The following is a 24,870-nucleotide window of genomic DNA, read 5'->3' on the forward strand; positions in this document are numbered from 1 at the left end:
GGCTGGCTTCCAGCGGTGACGTCTGACAGCTACTGCTGGCTCAGCTGTCCAGCCGCTGTGGTCGTCCGAACGCACCCATTGTTAAATCATAATAACAATAATTTACTGTTTTTTACCATTCTGCAAAATACGTGGTGTTTTTTAAATAAACGTTAAAATGTATAGATACATACGTAATAGAAAATAGATATTGTACAGGGCGTCAATAAGTTATATTTCATGAATGAAATACCACGACGTCACTTTTACTTTTCCTCCCTAGGGAGGAAAGGTACAACTTTGCTCCCTACAATCAGGTCCGGAAAAGTATACTTTCGGTAGAGGTAGGTGGAAAATAATATTAGTTGATCAAAGCTGTGGTGTATATTTTTACCTTAAATATACTTACGTTTTAAATACTGAATTTAAGTTTTTTTAATATTTCGTAATATGTAATTATAAATTAATCTAAGCGCCATCTACACGATAATTGTGAAAGTATCCGAAGTAAGAAATTAATATTTCATTAATAGAACGTTAAAATGATTAGCAAAATCTTTAAAAAATCGATTACAATTTAATTAATTTTTTGCATTGTAAATATTAAGAGGAAACAGTAGCGATCAACAGGTAGCGAAAACGCGTTCCAAGATTGCGGCTGTAATTTTGAATATTTTTTCGAGATATTTGGCACACGTATTCGTAATATAATAAAGAATGGCGGTACAGAAGAGCCCAATTTGAAAAATATATTAATAGGTGGAAATTACTCTGTAATTAAATACGATATTAAAAAAAACGAGCCTGTACCCTGTACCGCCATTAAGAAGAACAAAAAAATACACTTTCTTCAAATAAACTTTTTTATCCGATGCCTAAAGGACATCGCACACATCTTATGGAAAATATAATGTCACTCAAATTCAATAAAATTTATACCAATAGATTCGTTTTAAATTAACGATCAAATCTTATCATTGCGCCAACTCTCTATTTTCAAAAATAAGAGCAGAAATTGATATAAATAAATCTGAAATCAAATGGGTAGGTACATAAGTTAGAGAGAGAAAAAATATTTTAAAATACCCAGATTTTCGGTACTCCATAAATCAGCGGATTAGTTTCACTAATCCGCTTAGGCCCAGCGGGATTTAAGCTGTTATGAATAGCACTCAGAGCAATAATGATTGTAAACTAACATTTTATATGGACTCCAAAAATGTGATTTCGATAAACTTTAATTGCAATTTGCGCCGTAATTAATCATAATTAAGAGTTGGCGCAATGATAAGAATTGATCGTTATATTAAAACGAATCTAATCGTATAAATTTTATTGAATTTGAGTGACATTGTATTTTCCATAAGATGTGTGCGATGTCCTTTTGTGTCATTTTGGAACTACCAATGAAATAAAAAATTTTAGTAGTTCCAAAATGACACAAAATCTAGGCATCGGATAAAAAAGTTTATTTGAAGAAAGTGTATTTTTTTGTTCTTCTTAATGGCGGTACAGGCTCGTTTTTTGATATTGTATTTAATTACAGAGTAATATCCACATCTTAATATATTTTTCAAATTGGGCTCTGTACCGCCATTCTTTATTATATTACGAATACGTGTGCCAAATATCTCGAAAAAATATTCAAAATTACAGCCGCAATCTTGGAACTCGTTTTTGCCACCTGTTGATCGCTACGGTTTCCTCTTAAGCGATAACAATTAAATAATAAATTTAAAAATTACCGGTGAAAGTTGCATTAGTAATCCGCTACGAGCGACACCAGCGAAGCTCAGAGCGTATATTCAAATGTTTGTTCATAGATTGGTAACAAAGAAAGTTAAACTCCCTTCCGCCAACAAGGTCTTAAATTAAAAAAAAATAGTTGAAACATAAAAATATATTAGCTGAGAATGAAACTAAAAACCATAGACAGACAAATTCAACCCAATACACCCGCTAGTTAGGAAAATTAAAGGAACCTAAAGCATAAAGTTCTTATTTATGTCTTTTATGTAGTTGGGGTTTATACCAATTTATACTTTTTAAAAATCTTTTGGTTGGTGATTCATTGGAAGTCAACCCAAGTTCCCTCCCCCAAAGGCATAGCTAGGAAGTCTAGATCCGCCACTGTATCAAACATACTGAAACCGTTTGATTTCTGATTCAGTATTTAGTATTTCCATTGTTAATCAGATCACTTATTAGCTCTCATAAGAATATCATTTTTTTGGATTTTCTGTTTTTAGTTTGTCTAAATAAAAAATCCTAATACAGCACTGGATTTAAACATTTTAAACGTACCTTTAGAAATACAGGAATCTGCTGTGTCTTCTGCTATATATTGCAAGATGTCGCTGTTGTAGTCAAATGTTCTGACGTCATAAAGTCATTGGCTCAAAAAGAAATATGTCGGCGTGTTGAGAGGAACAAGTGATAGTGTTGTTGTAAAAAGTATTGGTTTTCCGTTATTCAAAATTAATCAAACAATTTTCTATTAGACTTCTTTAAATTGTTGAGATGGCGCTTAAAATGGCTGTACATACAAGTAGTATCATCGGTATCGGAAAGCCTGATTATGTGGTCGGAGGAAAATATCGTCTACTTCGTAAAATCGGTAGTGGATCTTTTGGTGACATATACCTTGGAATAAATATTACGAATGGAGAGGTACGTAGATATCACCGATATTATTTCAAGCTTATTTAGGAAACCAAATTAAAATACAGATTTCTCTTTGTTTGTAACATGTTAACGGGTTTGACACAACTAAATAGGCAAATGGCAGCCATATCCTTTTCAGTCTTTATGTACCTTGTTTGAAAGTTACCATTCACTAACAGATATCTTATTACTATTCCCCTATTTTAATATATTTTGTTGCTAAAATTAATTGTTATTATTATCTAAACAAAGACCATACATTAATTCGCAACATTTCAAAAGTAGGTTACTTTACTAAAGTATTTCACAACTTTGTTTGAGTCTGAAATATTTACTACTTTTTTGCATTTTTTACCATTTAATTATGTATTTTAAGTTTTGTTTTGTCTGTGACAAGTAAATCAGATTGTAATACAGGACCTTATTGTGAAATTAGAGATTTATTGCAAACATATATCATATTTCTCAATGGTTTAATTCATTTCCTGTTCTTTAACAGTAGTTTCAAGGATAATCTTGAGTTTCACTTTATGCCTACTCTTTCCACACATTGTGAACTAAATAAAAATATCTAATTAGGCTTTTGACCAACATTTCTCATGATCAATTATTATTTTAGGAAGTAGCAGTAAAACTTGAACCAATTAGAGCAAGGCATCCACAGCTTTTATATGAAAGTAAACTATATAAAATTCTTCATGGAGGCATAGGAATACCACATATCAGGTAGGTGAAGCAGTAATTAAACACATGAGATTTTAAGGTAATGTTTAACCCATAACCTTCAGAGAAAGTTAAAATAGAGGTCTGAGAAACATTGAAAATATTAGAAGAAAAATATCTTGCCAAATTAAACAACACTCCTAACTTAAAAATTGCTTTATAAGTTAGAAAATAGAACATTTTTAAATTTTGTACAGAAATTATAAAAAATATATGAATCGAACAAAAAATATTAGAAAATAACATAAATCTGACAAAAAGAGGCTAAACAAACATCAAAATCCTTTTATTATTTGGTTCACAAACTAAAATTTATGTACAGTCGGAAAAATGAAAGAATACCCATGAACGAACATATAAAACACGCTGTATTTTCCTGTCACTGTGTCACAAAGAAAATTGTCCAGTGCAAATACATGTAATAATACATGTACTTGTATTACATGTACTTGTGCTGGTCAATTTTTTGTGTGACACGATGACAGGAAAATACAGCGTGTTTTATATGTTCGTTCATGGGTATTCTTTCATTTTTCCTACTGTATGGTTAAAGAAACAAAAATTACACATTATGCAATATAATAACGGTTGCCCTACCCAAGACGGATGCCTATGACTGGTACTAAAAATTCGTAGTTGATGGAGTTAATTTATCTCTGGAAGATATTTATCGGTGTACCAGTTGTCGTTTTTTCTGAATAAAAGCATTAAAAACTGGTGATACCTATTAAAAAAACTAATTATAAGACGCCATCTTTAAAGAGCTTTATGCTTTGTTTTTAAACCAGGAGGAGTAAACTAAAAACACAGATTCGCACCCAAGAAAGTCACTAGAAAAATCACCAAATACATCTTTTTTAGTTTTTGTGGTTGATCATGTCAGCCTTCAACGGTAATCCATAAATATTATATTATACTACAGTAGAACCCCGCAAATCCGAACCAACGGAAAGTGAAAAAATTCTAAAAATTCAAAATAAAAATTTAAAAACATGTTTATTATATGTACAGAGAACCAGAAAATTTAACAATGTAAAATTAATAGGAATTTGGACATGTGAAATTTATTAAAAATAAATACACATAGTACATCCTTTAAAAAACTTAAACACAATCAATAAAGGAATGTGCATAATACACATTTCCCATGGTATACTATGAAGGAAAACATTGAAAAAGATAAGAAACATGAGAAACATAGTGTAATCAATATCCAGATTACAAATTAAATGAATCATTTACATGGCTGAATTCCCATCTCCCATGACCAAACAAAACTACTGGCCTTAGTGATTTAATATTTCAGTGATCTAAATATTTTTCAGCTTTAGAATATTGGAGGCATAAACGTGCGGATAAAGTTTCATAAAGGGATCGGTGGCAGACCATATCTTTTAAAAATCATCTTCCTTAGCTTCTTAGGCTAACTTTCGGATAATCCGAACTTTTCAGAATCCGAACAGGCTGTCCCCCCAATTAGTTCGGATTTGCGGGGTTCTACTGTAATATGTCGCTAAAGAGTTCTAGAAACAACTGCTGTTTATATAAAAGCAGACTAAAAACCTAAAAATTAAAGGAATAACGTAGAAAACACAAAAAACGCTGATATAACTTAATTACCTTATGAAATGCCAATAGTGTCAAAATTTCATAAATGCCAATATTGTCAAAATTTCATAACAGTGGAGTAAACTTGCCTGAGGTTGGACTAATTACAAACAAGCATTACGGCTGTGTAAATTTTAATTACTCCTCCTGGTTTAAAAACAGAGCATAGTTCCCTTAGAAAGCATTTTCGGACTAGGTGGATTGGGTTAAATTGTCTTAAAATTATCTGAGGAATCTCCAGGTCTTCGTTTGTAAGGAAAGTTTCTGGATGCCCTGTATATTTGAAATACTGTGTTGTACAAATTTTATTTCTTATTTTCTTGGAAAACTTAAAATTTTTGGCACCTAAGTAATTTTTTCAATACCTAATTGTTTCTTTTGTGTTTTGGAGCTGTATACTGTACTCCAAAAATTGAAACATTTGTATTATATAAAATATGTTCATCAAGAACATTCTAAATATTTCACTATTTATGCTAAAGCTTGCTCAACACATAGGCCTAACCAGGGGGGTTTTGGGGCTTATAACCCCCCCCCCTTATACTTTGAGCTCTATATGCTTAATATCATTACTATTCCATACCCCCAGAGACCATCAAGTAGTTGTAACCCCCCCCCTTAAGATCATCCTGATTACACCTCTGCCTCAACATGTATTCATGTTCAAGAAATCCAAACAACCTATTAATCCAAGCAATTTTCATTATCCTAATATTCTGTTTGGCTTTAATACTACATTTGAACCTGCTTATTGGAATAGCCTTCATGCCAAACAAAAATATTCATATAACTGGGATATTCTAATACAGTGGAACCTCTATTATCTGTCAGGGCACCGGACCAAGGGTATGACGGATAATTGAAAAGACGGTTAACAGAACAATAAAAAAATAAAAATTCATAGTACCGGGTGGCCAACTAAGAACGGCCGTCGGCTATATCTCAGAAACGGATTATGTCAGAGCTTCGGGATAAAAAATTTTATGACAAAAGTGACCTCGAGAAAAGCCTGGAAATTATTTTTAGAATTGTAGGTCTACCGCTAGATGGCGCAATTTAAACAGAAAAATTTAAAAAGGAAAATTTGACAAAATTTTACCAATTAACAGGCATTCAAAATACGATCATCTTATTCTTCATAAAATTATGCGTATATTTTGTAATACAAGTTTTGGTCAATCTTTTAAAATAAGAGGTAGGGGAGAGTGGGAACCTTGTTACGGAAAAGTGCTTGTAAGTCCGGTTCTGCTTAACCGATCTTTACAAATTTGGTCTTGTTGTAAACAGCTCTTTACTGGCAATGTAGGAGTTATAATGTCGAAGCAACCTAATATGTTTGGTACCTGCTAGAGGGCGCTATTTAATTTTTATTTTAAATCTAGTTTTCCTTGAAAAATATTAAATAGAAACATACCGTTTTATTATCAGATTATAAAAGAAGAATAAATTAGCAATAAAATACCGAAAACAGCATGTCGATATCTTCTTCCAATCCGGAGATATCTTAAAAAACGTGTTAAATGGGAGAAACTTTTATGCATATTCTAATTTCGACTTATTATGTTACTATATTATTAGGTAAGTAGGTATATTGTACCACCATTTATCTTATGAATCAAGGACTGATGAAAAGTATTAGGAAACTATTACCTAAGTCGATTAATCAGTAACAGTCAAATTATTACACTTCAGTAATAAGTATAAAATAAATTGCCCTTTACATACCTACAAGCAAGGCTATGATTAACAAATGAATATCGCTTCTAATGTCAAAACTTTTAATGGCGTTGTAATTGTGTCTATTGTTTATGTTGTTACCTTTTTAATTAATTACATTCGTTAATATAAATATAAAAATATGATTATTACAAATGAAGAAGCTTTTGACATGTTGGCAGTTTATTTTGAATGTATGAGAAATGCCACTGTTGCTGCTAGAGTATATGCACAGCAGTATCCCAACAGACGACATCACGGTAGACGAGTTTTTATTCGAATCGCACAACGTTTACGTACGACAGGAAGTGTGCATTTACCTTTGCATCGAAGACGTCGTATAGGTCGCACTGAGGAAAATGTAATAAACGTTTTAGCGTTTATAAATGTAAACCCCCATTTAAGCACAAGAGCTATCGCCAGAAGTTTGGGAATAAGTCGAACCACTGTCCAAAATATTTTAAGAGACCACAGGTAACTTTAGTAAATCATATTCGTTTACTTTATTCGCAATTAGAATACGCCATAATTTTTATAGTTCATCCAATATTTGAATGATAGTTTGTAAATATTTATATTTTCCACATTTTGCAAAATTTTAATTATCTCAAAATTTACTATTTTAGATTGCATCCATATCACCTTGTCCTACACCAACATTTAAATGCTGAAGATTTCGATACCAGGCTGGATTATTGTAACTGGCTACTAAATATGATAGACGACAACCCCGAATTACTTTCAAGTATTATGTGGTCAGATGAGGCTACATTTCGTAGTGATGGCCATGTAAATCGCCATAATATGCATTACTGGTCTGAAACGAATCCCCATTGGATGCAGGAGGTTCGGCATCAGGGTCGTTGGTCTGTTAATGTATGGTGCGGTATTCTAGGTGGACAAATAATTGGACCATATTTTTTTAATGAAAATTTGAATGGAGAAAATTATTTAGATTTTCTAATGAACCAATTGCCACTACTTTTAGAAGACGTACCATTAGCAACTCGTCGAGACATGATTTTTCAGCATGATGGGTGCCCAGCACATTACTATAGAGGTGTTCGGAATTTCTTAGACCAAACCTATCCTGATAGGTGGATAGGACGTGGAAGCCTATTTGCTTGGCCAGCAAGGTCCCCCGACCTAACGTGTTTGGATTTTTATTTGTGGGGAAGAATAAAAGAGATAGTTTTTATTAATAGACCTACGACAAGGGATAATATGATTCAAAGAATACGAGATGCAATACAAAGCATCCCAGTAGCAGAAATTGAAGCTTCCGTTTTATCCACTCGTCGGAGACTTTTGTCTTGTATTGCAAATGATGGACAACATTTTGAGCACCTTGGGCGCCATTAGTCTTAGTTTTTTCTCAGTAATTACTATTTTGGAATTTACTTAGGTACTTAGTTTGTGTATTATTGGTAGTAGGTAAGTATAAATTTTAATTTATGTAGTTAAAAGCCAATTGTATCTGAGCATTTTTTTTTATAATTTATGATTTACAATGTATTGTTATTGTAAATTAATGTAATTTGTAAGACCTATGCAATTATTAGTTAAGTTAGTGGGTTTATAACTACTGTTAAGTTAAGCATAAAAGTTTCTCCCATTTAACACGTTTTTTAAGATATCTCCGGATTGGAAGAAGATATCGACATGCTGTTTTCGGTATTTTATTGCTAATTTATTCTTCTTTTATAATCTGATAATAAAACGGTATGTTTCTATTTAATATTTTTCAAGGAAAACTAGATTTAAAATAAAAATTAAATAGCGCCCTCTAGCAGGTACCAAACATATTAGGTTGCTTCGACATTATAACTCCTACATTGCCAGTAAAGAGCTGTTTACAACAAGACCAAATTTGTAAAGATCGGTTAAGCAGAACCGGACTTACAAGCACTTTTCCGTAACAAGGTTCCCACTCTCCCCTACCTCTTATTTTAAAAGATTGACCAAAACTTGTATTACAAAATATACGCATAATTTTATGAAGAATAAGATGATCGTATTTTGAATGCCTGTTAATTGGTAAAATTTTGTCAAATTTTCCTTTTTAAATTTTTCTGTTTAAATTGCGCCATCTAGCGGTAGACCTACAATTCTAAAAATAATTTCCAGGCTTTTCTCGAGGTCACTTTTGTCATAAAATTTTTTATCCCGAAGCTCTGACATAATCCGTTTCTGAGATATAGCCGACGGCCGTTCTTAGTTGGCCACCCGGTACATAACTCTCAAATTGTATTTGTATGTTTTATTTGACAATATAAGAGGGATTTATGTTAGTACAGTCGAATCAATTTGATTTAAAATATTCCGAAATCTTTTTTGTTTTATTGTTACTTCACATTTTGCAACGACTGAATTTCTTAATCTACGTAAAATCATCAATTATAATAATAATTATTGTGCCATGCGTAATTATTTTTCGGCTTGCGATTGTAAAAATAGAACACTAAAAAAGCACAGTATTATTTATCATTAGGTATTACCTATTTAAATTGAAATTTAATCCAGAGCCCTGAATAAGAACAAAAATTATTTACATAAAAAATGCGGTGGTGGCATAACTGCACGTGTACATTTCAACGAATTTCATTTGGTTTATCGCAACGCTCCAACAAAATCAATTGATGACTAAATTTTTACTTATGTAGTCAATATAACTTATGTATGGACCCTGATGGTTAACAGAGGTGACGGTTAATAGAGAGACGGATAATCGAGGCTCCACTGTAATCATTTTTGTGGCTAGTAAAAATCTTTCGGAACCACAACTTTCTATTCCTTAAACCGGGATATTCCTATAACCGGTATCCTAAATAAGCGGGTTCGACTGTATACATGATCAGCTTTCCTAATTAAATTTCCTCTATAAGTTTCTGTCTTCTGTTATGCCAATATTAATTCCTTTCATAGACATGTCGATGGTAGAAAGGCAGGACCTCGTAACTGAAAAATTTGTATAAAATGAGTTACTTCAGTTTTCGCTTTAGAATGGCTTTCCCAGCTGTAACCTCTGTTTAATAGGTGCCGATACACTTATTCTAAAGCGAAAACCAAAGTAACTCATTTTATACAAATTTTTCAGTTACGAGGTCCTGCCTTTCTGCCGTCGATGTCTTGATTAAGCTTTGCTTTACTTCTGTCTTTATTATTCATCTCTTACTGCATGTAATAAAAACTTCATATTTTAAAAATTATTATAGTTACTCTGTTTATGACCTACTCAGCTTTGAATTGGTTTTTTCAAGTATCTTTATTGTTCCCGTCTTAGCTCCAATTCCATTTTACTATATTTTATTAACACTATATCATCAGCATTGAGTTCTAGAAAATGATACCCTTTCTTCTTCATCTTCTGCTGAAGGTTGGCGACAGTCAAACAATAGATTTCTCTGTTTTGTGCCTCATGTATTATGTTTGCAGCTTTTGGTATTTCGAACTCTTAAGTTTCTCAGCCAGAATTTTTTCTTTGTGCCCAAACCTCTTCTACCTTCAATCTTGAATTCCACTTTGACCCTTTAGTTTTGCTTTTTTCTTATCCATAACTAATGAGAGTATATTAGAACTACGAAAAGTACTGATGCAATACTACTTTCACATGAAATGTATCTGTCTCTCCTCATATTAATCCATGCAATTTTACAGGAGTCTTTTGTCTGGATACAGAATCTCATTAAATTAAATATTGCTGAGTAATCAAGAAGTCAGTTTGGTTTCTGAATTTTAATTCAGTTTTAGTCATAATAATATTTTCCCAGAGGTTTATTTGTGACTCATTTTCTAATGATTTTGACACTGACTTGGTCACCTCAACACATCCTTGGTTATACATTTTCTCAGAATTTTTAAAATAATCTTATTTGAAAACAATTTCTAGAGTTAAAATCAAAATGTTAAACTGTTAACCCTCTAGTGCCCTAGTCAGCCTCAAGGCGGACTGTAATAAAAGTTTCCAGACTTAGTATTTAAGTATTTTATAGCTGCAATAGGGAACTTGCATAAAATTTTAAATTAGAAAAAAAAATGCTATAAATCACAACAGAACATAATTTAAAACATGTATCTAAAATAAAAAAGTTGTTTTTGTGTTACATTTGGCCCCTAAAGACGATTCTAAATTCAAATTATTGCAGCTAGCCCAAAATGTGTCGTGACATCATATGGTTGTGTGTTTACATTCTGCACCAACAAAGTAAACAAAATTGTATATAATTTTAAATTAGACATTAGAAATGTCAGTAGAAAAAACGTTTGATTGTTTGAACTATTTTAAAGATATAGAAAACTTGTACAGTCAGAAAAATGAAAGAATACCCATGAACGATCATATCAAGCACATATTTTGGATTTGCTGCCTTTTTCTATAAATAACAAACGAGAGAGATAGATTATTAAGTGTTGTCTACTAAGCAAAAACGTTACAAGACATCCAAGACATACGCAGTTACATATTTATAATTGACAGAGTGAGACGGCGATACAATAATTGTTCAACATAGATTAACTTAGTAGAAAATTTAAACTCACACTTGACTATTTCTGTACTTCTAATGTCATTCTTAGAAAAACATTCAACATCAGTAGAGATAATGATTGTATAAACTACTATTGGAGTAATCGTGCTGGTCAACTATAATCTGACATATTCAATTTCTGTCACTTTGACAGTGAAACTGGGTTAGGTTCGGTAGAGTTTATAAATTTTAATAATCAGTCGTATTTACTTGAATAAACTCAGTTCTTTTCAAAGCTATTTTGATATTATATTGTATTTTTGGTTTGGTAAGTATTTATTTAATTAAAATAAGTCAATAAAATTTGTAAGTAATCATCTGTCAATATGGTTAACTTCTATCTATGAGTTTGCCAAATGTGTACATATTACTCTTTTCAATCATAGTGTATAAAATTACAGATTAATATATTTTTACGAATGTACATTTATTTGCAGATAATGTCTAGAAAATGATCTGGATACCAAAATGATCTGAATTCATTAAGTTTACTTTCATTTAAGTCAGTTAATGCAGCTGACTAAACGACATTTTTTAAATTCCTGTTACTATTTATGTCCGGCAACTTTAACATGGAGAAATTCATAATACTATATTTGCTTACTCATTATTTTTGTATTATTAATCTATATCAAATAATTAATTACGGTAGTAAAAGTAACATTTATTGCCAATAAATATATAGGTATTATCAGAAAAACAATAACATCACAAAAAATTTTTGACACATTTACGTAGCGAAAAATCGTATGGTGGGGTAGTAGTCACATCTGTTTTTTTTTACAGTATTAACTTAGTTTAGACATTGTTTTGACTAGAAATTTTTGATTTTGTTCATATGCAAATCATCGATGACGCATGGGTATTCTTTAATTTTTCCTACTGTACTTTTACAAAATGGCACTAAACAACACTTATAGTGTTTTCTGTTACTTTCCGTATTAAACCTTCTTTCCTTTCCTTCAAAAACTGTATCAAACTGCAATCTCAACAAACTGGTATATATTATTGCAATGACATACAATAAATGTCATTAGAATATAAATATTTTCCCTTATTCTGCGACGATGAGCTAGCCAAATACCCAATTAGGTGGAGGCCAATAAACTAAAGAATAAGAAGAAGAATATACCTAAATATAACCATAAAGTTCAACTATGTGACGTCACAGGTCGTTTGAACTATTTTAAAATACAGAAGATTTTAAATTTGTATTTCTAAGTTATTATGAGTTTTTGAAGCGTGAAATTTTGGAAGTCTCATTTTTAAACAAATCTGAACATTATATGTAATAAAAATGTGCAAGTTCCCTATACCCAAACCAGACTCTGGACTAGATCGGATAAGCATCCAGCTTTTAAAAATTTGGGCAGTCAGACAGATTGTTACCCTATAATTTTCAGTTTAGCGTGATATTTGTAGTGGTACTAAAAAAATTTGGGCACTAGTAGAGGGTTAATAATATAATTTTCATTACAATTTAATTGTGGTTTAATCCCATATAAACATAATATTAAACTTATTTGACAACTTTTTAGTTAACTTGTTAAGCTTATTTTGATGTATATTAAGCTTTTTATCATACTACACATATACTGGAAAATATCCAATCTAATTACTATCACTTTTTAAGTTCAAAATAAAAATTCAATATAAAATATTATATTATCTTTGGGACTCCAGATAAAAGGATTATTAATTTAATAATAATTTAAAACTATCTGGGGTTAAGAGATCAATGAAATTCTATTTCGATTTATATATAATTTTATTACCTGAATATTAATAATATTATAGCTATGCTGTGACAAAAGGTTTTTATCCTGTCATTTGTATTGTGATGAATAACATTAAAAAAGGATAGTTTCTTTCAGTTACATTTTAAAATATTTGTTATCATTTTTTCTTGGTAATTTTCATTATTTTCTGTATTACTATCAATGAATGGAATCCTTTTTAAAGTAAATATTCAAAATTGTAGATTAATGTATTTTTTGAGATGTTTATCATTTATAATAACATTAAAATGCTTTTAAAAATGATATGAAATCGTCAAAAACTTTATTATCTTTATTTATTATTAATTAGTATTTTAATATATTTTTTTAGTTCAGCATATTTTTGCACTTGCCATTGTTATGTCAGATTAGTTCCATTTCTTCTTCCAGATGTTTGAAAAAAATTGATGATCAGTTATTATTTATCTAGCTTTTTTTTCCCCTGTGTGATGAGTTTAAAACTAAGTCTCATCTAAATAAGCTATCTTTCATTTAATTTTCTATATCTAAGCTATCTTTCATTTCTCTGTTATATTTCTTATATAATTTGTTTCTCAACCCTTAACTACAGACATTCCATTATTAAGTACAATGTAACAACAGAAGCCGGTATTTTTTACCTGTCATTATAAAATAGAGTCAAATGTAAAGTTAATAAAGAAAATATGCATTATGTATTTTTCTGGAGTCTCTAGATATGGGGGAAATGGTAAAATAAGTGATTTTAATAATATAGAACAAGATTTTTAACCTTTCAGCACGTGTGTATTTTTTACATCAAAGCGTGTGACATATTTTTTATGTATTTTGAATAATTGAGGTGCTCGGAGCAATAGTGGCCTAACCCACAATTTTACGAAAACGCTTTTATTACATTACAGTTGTCCCTTATTTAAGTATTTTCAGATGCAGAGTGGCTCAAGCAACCATTGCTTGAGCCACTGTAATAAGTTGAGTGCCATTTAATAAAAATGTTTTGGTAAAATTGTGGGTTGTGTGTTAGGCCACTGTTGCTCTGAGCACCTCAATTGTGAGTTTTCTCATATTTCTTGAACGTAAAAAAGCTACATTTTAAAATATCTTTTAGAAATATTTTAGGAGTTTAGGAATAACAAAAATAACAATCTCAACTAAACTCAACTCGGCACACACTATTTGTTATCATCATGTATTTGCACTCATCAAAAGTCACAAATGTTTATGATTATGCATAAATATTCATATATTATGAGTATAGTCGGCGAGGGAATCGGTTGGATAATTTACACTGAATGTAACAATATTCAGTTTGGCAACATTGTGTTAATGTTGATATTAACATAACCCTTCTAAGGTAAACAGGACTGTAATTTAGTCCAGACAAATTAATATATATTTTTGCCAACAAAAATGAGATGTTTTAACCAAATAATGTTTCAAATATGATGTGCAAAATAATTTTGAATTCGGTTCCGCTAATGGACTTGCTTTTTTTTGTCATTAAAGTACATAGAAAAAACATTAACATTTCTCTTGCTTATTCATTATTCTCCAGTTATCATCTAATTATTTTAACTGTACTAATATTGGTCGACTAATTCAGAATGATTAATGTGATGTTAAAACATATTATCTTTAGCAGCTTCTGAAATGTCTTAAACATATCGAATTTCATTGATAAAATGTGCATTCTCACTGATGGGCTTGGACTATACCCAACATGTAAAGATAAATACCACTTCCAAAATTTGAGAAATTTTCAATAATAGTTTTCTCCCAAAATATTAAAATTATTTACTACATTTCACAATATTTTCTGTTTTGTGAATTAATTAATATTGTCTGCTTTAATGCTGATACAAGTTATGTGCTACACCCTATTCCATGAACATACGCCTGTTTTGGATTACTTCGACAACAAATATTTTACTGTTGTTCTGAAGCTATTTCCTTGTGGCATTTTTATAATTACGTATTTTTTATGGGAAATAAGCCACAATTTTACTAAAAAATGAATTTATTAACGTTTCGAAGCCCAAATCGGGTTTCGTTGTCAAAATACAAAATACTATTAAAATAAAACAAACATGTTGTTGCTAAGTAAAAAAATTCTTCTAATAATTTATTTAATCTGACTCATTTATATTGGCAATTCAGACGTATATTATACATTTTAAAGTAGAAGACTTTAAAATGATATCGCCAATATTTATGAGTTGCGTTCCTGGGACGACTTTACTAAAAGATAGTTCATTCGATTACATGAAATCAATCCCAACTCAAGAATATCCGTCATATGTTTGTTTTATTTTAATAGTATTTTGTATTTTGACAACGAAACCCGATTTGGGCTTCGAAACGTTAATAAATTCATTTTTTAGTAAAATTGTGGCTTATTTCCCATAAAAAATACGTAAATATTTTACTGTGCAAAATAAGAAGAACGAAAGTAAATTGCAAATTACATTGTTGTTTATTGGAATAATTATTAGCGCCATTTACTTTCGTACTTCTTATGTTGCACAGTAAAATATTGGTTGTCGAAGTAATCCAAAACAGGCGTATGTTCGTGGAAGGGCCCATATTGGACTTGTTTGAGCAGGCTTGAACAAGTTTTGGCAAATCTTTTACAAAACAATTCTTAAATCGTGACTCTTGCTTGAATATTTTTATAAAGGTAGCAATTATCTGTATTATCATGAATCTGTGTCATATCTTCTATTGAATATTTAAGTTAATTGTTTTCCAAAACATGATTTCCTAGAAGTAACTGTCTCTTCCATGTATAATAAGTTTGGATTTTTTTAAATTGAATGACTAATCATGTGCTTGAAATGACAGTTTTTAGATAATTTATATTTAATTGGTTAATAATTTTGCTTGGTTTCAACAACATGAGTAATGTTGTTAACTTTAAAATCATATGTTTAAATATAGATAAGACATTTATTTACATACATTGTTATGAGTGTGTTTATCACAAATAGTATTTCACAGATCAAAATGATATTTTATAGTAAACATTGACATTTTTTTAAAATTCCAATTTAATAAATGGAAAATTTGTTAGTATAAGAATTCAAATTGTTAATTATTTATTTCTTTTCTCTTTATGCCTTTTTTGTCCTTAACATGTTTGGTGCTCATCTTGAACAAGTGCCACTTCACTGGTAAATACCAAATACTTAAATCGTTCATTTAGTAACACAGTACTACTGACTCCACTTATGCGTTATCGATGCCTTTAATAAAACCTCCATGACCATGACCCTACTCACGCATCATGGGCACCAAATGTGTTAACTTGGATCATGGATGATCCTTGAAATTCATGTGTGTTTTATATTAAATGTTTTTATTGGAGTTATATTTCCTTTGCACATATATTTGGATTCATTTAACATCCATATACGAATTCAGTAGGTTTTCATAGAGTTTCATAGACTTATCTGTTATTTTAGATATCGGTTTTTCTCTATATTCTTTTAGTTGTAAATGTAACTCTCTCTCTCCAACAGTCTCTCTGTAACAGCCCAATTCAGGCCTTGGCCTTTCACAGCTATCCGCCCTCAATATCTCTTTAGTATTGCTTCTCAATTGTTCTCTTCTATTCACCTCTTCTTGCTCTTCTTACTGCCTGACATTCCACCATAGTCTATTAAGCTTTTTACTAAGTGTTCTGTTATTATCCATTCTTATAAGGTGACCTGTCCAGCACAATTTTTGTATTTTTGCATAATTTGCTATGGAAGGTTCTTTGTCATATTGATATACCTAATTGCTCAAATGTAACTATCGACTTTTCTTTAGTTAAGTATTTTTATTGTCTCTTTAATTTGATCTGTCCAGCACAATTTTTGTATTTTTGCCTGATTTGCTATGGAAGGTTCTTTGTCATATTGATATAATTGCTCAAATGTAACTATCAACTTTTCTTTAGTTAAGTATTTTTATTGTCTCTTTAACTTCAAATTTTAATAATGAAAGTGAACCGTGGAACCTAATTTTTCATTGTAATAACACCTTGGTAATAGATTTAAATCATTATAGAATCTTTCAATCATCAGAATTTCTCTAGAGGGATGTCAAAAATGTAAAATCTAAATACTCTAGTTCCAGCAAACGTTTCTATAGTATATAAAGGTATATTCTACCTTTTTTCTATTTGATTAAACATGAATGTTGATACACTGTATTGTAAATTACTTGTCATTATATGATTGATTGTTAGCCTTTGGTATCCTTATAAATACTATAAATGAACTCTCAAACAATAATAACAGCCGGTTTCCGAAACGTTATTCAAATCTTCGATCATCTAATCGAGCTGTTAGATTTGATCAACTGTTAACCAGTGACGAGTTTCTCAAACGTCGATCATCTTAAAATTATATGATCGTAGAAAATCGATTATCTGACATACGATTTGGTATCGATACTGTCACAATCGGCTGTCATCCTTCAAAATTTCATTTTATAACCAAAAAATTTCAATCCATAGTAAATAACTACATAATTTATATAATTAAAAAATATATTAAAAATGAGCAATACCAACGGAAATCCTCCACGCAAAAATTATACTGAGAGAGAGAGAGAAATGTTTGCTGTTGGAAATAATTGGAAAGTAAGTACGAAATTTTCTAACTTACAGAACAAATTTCTAATTGTATTTTTGTTTTCAGATACAAGCATATTAAATTGAAAACAAATAATGTACCAATGCTATGTCCACCAACCAAAACAATGAAACCTGGGAAAAAATAGCACTGAATTTCCGAGAACTCCCAAGCAGCTGAACACTGCATATATAAACTTAAAAAGGGTCACTAGCCAAAAAGTAGCATAGGAAAATGTATAAAACTTTCGGTTCATTTAGAGCTATATGGATTAATTACATTGCAGATTCAAAAATATAACGAGCAGAAGGTTTTGGACCAGTTGAAGAGAGACCAAACTGCGGACAAAGTAGGTAACTTAAATTTAAAGCTCTTAACACCAGGTCAGTCGAATTACACTATTTCTGAGTGGAATATTTTTATAAAAATATAATCCAATGAAACTAATTTTATGATGGGAACTAACCTAGTGTTGAGACAATAGAAGTTTAGTATTTGAGGGTGTTAACGCCAAAGAGGTGTAAGTCATATTTGTGAAATGATGGAAGTCTTGCTTTATAACTTTGATAAATAGACATTTTTTCATCAGGAAAAGTGGTGTAAGTATTTACAGTAAAAACTTACACACCACTTTTTCTCTGAAGAGGTCTGTGTATATAATATCAAGATTATAAAATAGGGCTTACATCATTTCAAGAATATGACTTACACCACTTTGATTTTAACCCTTTCATTTCTTAATCAGTAATGAACTAATGAATTGTTTTCAGAAAGACATACTTGCAACAGGTGGTGGCACATTTAGGCCTCGTCTCACAGATGTAGGGGCACAAATGTTGAGTTTGATTGGCAATCAAATCCAACCTTTACCCAACAGTTGTGACAGTGCATCTGGTTTCTTCACATCTGGTGAGTCCTTATTTTATTAATTTATTTAAATAAAGGTAACTAATTTTAAATTTATATATATATATATATATATATATATATATATATATATATATATATATAAAGCTTGATCAATATTTCCAATATTATCTGAACAATAACCTGTATATGGTCTTGATCTGTACAAAACTTCTGAATTAGAACATTTTTTTGTTCAGCACGTTATCCACAAATGTAGTACAGTGACCATTAGTTTAACTATTTAAAACTATTATCTGATAATGCTAGGTTTACGTATTCTATGGATGTAGCAATAGAAAGAAGCCACCTTCTGTTAAAAAGGATGATTAGAAGAGGGAGGTATGGTATAGTCGGTCTAGTCGGTTTTCTAAAGATTAACTTAAGTTTATCCATTGTTTCCAAAGTATGTACATCCGGATGTAAGTTTTTGAGTAAATCTAGAATGTTTTTGGCATCTGAAAGATTTCCATCTAAATTGGATATTGTATCCTACAGTTCTAAGTCAATTTAAGATTTTTTGAAAGGTATTATTGTTTAAAGTTTGATTGTTAAAGATATTATTTCTATGTTGATCAATAATAAATCTGAGAACAAGGGTGATAAGCGGTTCCCCATAGCCAGACCTTGTGCCTATCTATAGACATCATTAAACAAAAAAAAGATCTTTTGTAAACCAAATTTAAGCAAACTCAAAATATGAGAATTAATATCAATAAATATTATTAATACGAATTAATTATTATAATTATTTATTCCAATTCTAAATTAAGGTAGATTATTAACTTAGCTATTAAGATAGCTAAAGTATATAAATAAAAGTAACTACCTACCTAATTCGAGAAAGATTTTTTTTATAAAGAAAAAACTATCTGGTACATCTAAAACAATTGAAATTTTTTTTATTTTTATAGTTGCACAAGACAGTCAAGTGGAAGTAGATTACCTACAATTGGAAGACACATAGCAGACGTCCAATGTACCCTCTACTTCCACTGTGCTGCTCAGTACACCCACGACAACTGCTGTCCTGCCCAAGAAGACAGCCAAGATGTCTCAGGCTCGTTCAAAAAATAAAAAAGTAAAAGATGTAGGGAGCGAAACCCTTAATGTATCTTTTACAAAAAAAATTGAAACAGCAAGACTAGAAAAAAGAAGTAAGATAGTATTTTTCAACAAGAAAAAAAGAAATTTTAGAAGTAGAGCTTCAAATAAAAAAATTCGATCTCAATAAATTATTCGGTAATAGTGGTTAGGTATGTACCTAATAAAGTAATTTTAAATAAAAATTGTAATTTCTTTAAATAATAAAATTAATAAAAAATGTGTTTTTCAAAGTTTATTTACCCACCTGTTAGAATGAGTTATTACCTACTAGCTTCATCCTCTGCTTCTTTGTCTTAATGCATTCCACAATTCTTCATTTGTTATGGTGTTGGGCCAATACATCTTCAGAATATTTTGTGGGAATATATTTACAAAAACTCTTCCTTGCATTTCCTTCTGATATTGTTCATGTCTCACTCCCATATCGTAGTATCCCTCACATATAGTAGTATTGATTTGATGATACTATTAAATGTGTTTTGGCTAATTTATGTTGAGATATGATATGAGAGGATTTCAAAGGCCTGTTGTCTGTTGTTCTTTTTCCTATTCTATGTTTAATGTTTGCCTGGACTCCAACTTTTGCACTATTATACTATCAAGATAGCAGAATTCTTTAACCTGTTTTATTTCTTCTTGATTGATGTATAGTTTACCATGCTCACTTATTCCTATTCTCATCTCTACTATCTTATTAGTGATGATTTTAAGACCAACCTCATCTGCCTTTCCCTCCAGCTTCCTTATCACGTTCTTCATGTCATCTATTGTATGTGATATCAAGCAGATATCATATTGCATATCCCAATGTTGGATTTAATTGGCAACCAAATCTAATCTTTATACAACAGTTGCAGATGGTGCATCTGCTTACTTGCCATGTAGTGAGTCCTTATTTTATTTAATTATTTAACAAAAGGTAAGTAGTAATTCTAAATTAAATATTTAAAATTAAACATTATTTTTTTATTTTCACACTAACACAATATGTTGAAGTAGAGCTGAACTAATGCTCCTCTGTAGCACCATCTACATGTGTGTGCAGCCCAACATACAGTGAGCATGTAAAGGTTGGAATAAATTAATTTTCTCGAGAATGGACGATTTTGGAAAAAAATCCCGAAAGAGGTTAATTTTTATTTTTAAATTACGACTTTTTGGCATTATTATCATACTAGTGACGTCACCCATCTGGGCGTGATTACGTCATCAATGATTTTTTTAAATTAGAATATTGGTCGTGTGGTGGCTCATTTGAAAGGTAATTGAATTTTCTAATCAGTAATATAAACATTAACATAATTACTTATACAGGCTGCCCAAAAAAAATTTTTTTGATTAAATTTATTGACATAAAAAGAAGAATATGTCATTTATTTAATTCAAAATACACTTTACTGCTCTTAGAAAACAGAAAGAAATGTTTATTTGAAAAATATTCTTTGCTTTTCGCTTTAATTAAATGTTCAAAGTGTCAAGAGGCAGGTGGGTGGCTGCTTTAATATTGAATTTAAGCAAAAAACAATATTTATTTGTCAAATAAACATTTTTTCCTGTATTCTGATAGCAGTAAAATGTATTTTGAATTAAATAAATTAGACATTCTTCTTTTTATGTTAATAAATTTAATTAAAATTTTTTTTGGACAGCCTCTATAAATAATTATGTTATTGTTTATATTACTGAATAGAGAATTAACTTACCTTTCAGATGAGCTATCACAAGGCCCCTATTCTCGTTTAAAAAAGTCATGGATAACGTCATGACGCCCAGATGGGTGACGTCACTAGTATGACATATAGGCCAAAAAGTCGTAACTTAAAAATAAAAATTGACCTGTTTCGGGATTTATTTCCAAAATTGCCCATTCATGAAAAAATGAATTTATTCCAACCTTTACGTGCTCACTGTATAATTACACTATATATTTAATTTTAAAAATTAAATTATAATTAAATAACTAATAATTTTATTTATTTATTTATTAAGCGCAACAGGCCTTGTAGGCCTAGGGCTAAAATGTTTACATTTCTGATTACATAAATAATATAGTAAATAACTTAATATAACTTACATAACTTATAAATTTTATTTAAATACACTTCAGTCTTTTTACACACTCCTTCACCACCTCTCTCCATCTCCTTCTGTCCAATGCTAGTTCTTTCCATCTCTCAATGTTACTTTTCTTCAAGTCTTCATATACACTGTCCTTCCATCTTTTCCTTGGCCTGCCTTTCCTCCTCTTTTGTATTGGTATTCGTGAAAGTACCATTTTTGGCATTCGTTTACTTCCCATTCTCTCTATGTGCCCCAAGTATCGTATTCTCTGTGCTTTGATCGTCGTCGTAATCGTTGGCTCTTGATATAGTTCTTCCAATTCTTTATTGGTTCTTCTCACTAATAATTTTAAGTAAACACTAAAATACCCTTTATTTAATAACTATTTAACCTATATAATAACTAAAAAACTCTATTTAATAACTCTAAACAACTATTTATAAACATTAACAGCCCTTTAATCAACCAATAACCTCAAATTAGGTGACAGTTCCTTTTGGTCGCCGTGTGACATGCGAAATTGGTTAATCAGCGTTTCGGAAACTCAAAACACTTATGATCGGCTGTTAACTAACGATTAATCGTTTGTTAAATCATATGATCGACTGTTATTGAACTCCCGTTTAACTGGTGTTATTGAAACTCAAAATGCATTTGATCAACGATTAACCATCGATTACATAATTTTTGAGATGATCGTCCTTTCGGAAACCGGCTGTAAGTGTGTTACTATTTATAAATTCGTGTTTAAAGTTATTGCGCAAATTAACTATTGACAATACATTTTTGCTTTTTCAATATTTAGCCAGTTTAACAATTAGACTAATATAAATAATACTAATAAAAGTGAAATGAATTATGTAGAACTATTTCTTTATTTAAATTTCGAATAATACACAAATTTATCTACGTAGCATCAAGTCTTGAAAAAGTTTTTAACTTAACACATTAGATATTGGAGTGTATGTAACATTTCAATGGTGAAAGTTCCCAACCTCCTATGTTAATTTTTGGCTATTTTGTTTTGTTACCCTAAATTAAAGAGAATACCTCTGTATTTCTACTGTTTACAAGCTTCTATGTCGGTATTTCATTAATTGGCTTCTAGATGGCCATATATGAAATAATGGGTCCCATTGAATTCGTAACTATTTTAATCCCCCATCCTAATTACAGGCCAACTGGTAACTCTGGCGCGCAGGTAATTTTTCAATAACCCACTAACTACCGGTGAATTTGTAACTTTCATTTTTTAAGTAATGTTGATAATCTAATACCGGTATTCCAGGTATGTACCTGTATAAATTACCCTCTTTGAAGGTGGTGTAAAAGGTATTCATCATTTATGTATGGTCTCTTGAAAGAGTTACTAGAGAAAATCCGAATAAAATTTGTGAAAATGGCTATTACTAAATTTCACTTACAGAAAGTACTAAAAAGTGGAAAACATTTATGGTGTTGTTATGCATCTGGTTGCAAGGCAACTTGTTATATCGAAAGTTTTTTTTTAATATTTTGAGCAGTAATAAACACTTATGTTGGTTATCAACATTTTGATGTCAAAAATGCACATTTTTGCTATTTTTTCTCTACCTGTAAGAAGAAAAGCATGTAAAACAAAATTTAAGATAACCCCATTATAGTGCATGTAAAACAATTTAAACAAGGTTTTATAAAACTTGCTGTACTTAATTCTTGCTTATAAAACTATAAATTAAGTCAGTTAAACGTTAATACCTTATGTATTACGTGAAATGAGTAAAAATACACAGTTTTTATGACACTCAGTGTAACTACCATATGTAACAATTTGTTTTAATTTCTATATGGATAGAATAACAGAATTTATGTAAATATGACCAATTTTTTCTAAATTTATTTATTTATTGACAATTTAAATCAAAAATAGCCGATTTTAAGAATTTTCGTCTATGTTATAACATTTTACCAAAAAACTGAAACAGACCCGATTAGGTAGTTTATTAAAATAGCTTTAAAATGAGTTAAAGTAAAATAGAATTGGAGCTTTGTTTATCAATAAACATTAATGAAAGTTATACATTTGGGATAGGTCCCATGTTGGCTTAATCCGTTACTGTTCAAATTTATTTCTTACGTTTTAACCTAACTACCTGAGGTATTAGATTTAATCCACGGTTTCAAATTCACCTGTAGAAGGTTTCGAGTTGGCAGATCCAGGTAGTAGAAAAGTTACGAATTGGCCGGTACATTTTAATTTGAAAATGTTTGTCATTAAAAGTTACGAGTTGGCGCGTGTCCGAAATAATGACATAGGCATACAGTAAAAATACATATTTCTCTTTAATTCAGGGTAACAAAACAAAATATCCATAAATTGACATGGAGGTTGGGAACTTTCACCATCGATTTATTTCATGGAAATGTACTTTTCTTGTACGAATCTCTAGTTCCTGTAGTTTTTCTATTCCGTTCTTAGTTAATTCATTAACAATTCCTCCTTGTCCCCATGATTTTTTGTGTTTTTTCGAGTTCTTATGGCATGCTGTAATTCGTTCAATGTTAGCTCATTCGGTTCTTCATTTTATTTTGTCTTTGTTCATGTTTTGTGTCTATCTCCATGAAATCAATTTTACATCTTAAGAATTGAGTATATTTTAATTTATAGGAGAAAATAAGGACTTAGGATATTTGGATATTTATTTGAATATTGGTTTTATTTAAAACGTTATATACAAATATGTATATAAAGAAGTCTAAAGAGGATTTAACAGTTTTCAGTACACAATTACTGCAAATACTGAAATATTCAGCCATTTATGTTTGATATTGCCTTATCAACATTAGCTTATCAATCAAGTTTTGTATACAACTTTTATTAAAAAATATTGAGGACATACTTCCTACATACCTGTTTTATCTTTGAAAAGAAATTGTTTTAACTTCCTTGTAAAGTTTCCTGATGTCTGAAAAATATTTTTTAAATAAATCAAATTTAAAATATTGTGATACAATTCTAAAATTTATTCTTTGCTTCCAAAAATACGAATTCTCAGGTTTGTTAAGATCCATTACTTCTCAGTTGCGTTAACAACTCGAAAAATTTCTTCCATAAGTAAAGACTTGATGATTATATTCAAGTATTTTTTTGCGATATTTTTAAGTTTATTATGTCTTTTCCTCCAGAATTTTTTCTTCTTCTTCTTAGGGTGCCTGTCCGTTCCG

General features: G+C 30.4%; 1 protein-coding gene across 7 annotated transcripts in view; it reads left to right on the top strand.

The window, feature by feature from the left end:
• The first annotated feature begins 2,359 nt into the window (after positions 1-2,359).
• LOC114329862 (casein kinase I) overlaps positions 2,360-24,870 on the top strand; it is a 149,439-nt gene continuing 126,928 nt past the window's right edge. For all 7 annotated transcript variants that reach the window (XR_007699242.1, XM_050655759.1, XM_050655757.1 and 4 more), the window contains exons 1-2: positions 2,360-2,649; positions 3,263-3,369. Coding sequence is in view for 6 of the 7 variants with exons in the window: in XM_050655759.1 (XP_050511716.1) it covers positions 2,500-2,649; positions 3,263-3,369 (257 nt within the window). In the remaining variant the exon portion in view is untranslated. The remainder of the gene's footprint in view (positions 2,650-3,262; positions 3,370-24,870) is intronic.

The sequence above is a fragment of the Diabrotica virgifera genome, chromosome 7, assembly GCF_917563875.1.
Source record: "Diabrotica virgifera virgifera chromosome 7, PGI_DIABVI_V3a".
NCBI lineage: Eukaryota > Metazoa > Arthropoda > Insecta > Coleoptera > Chrysomelidae > Diabrotica > Diabrotica virgifera.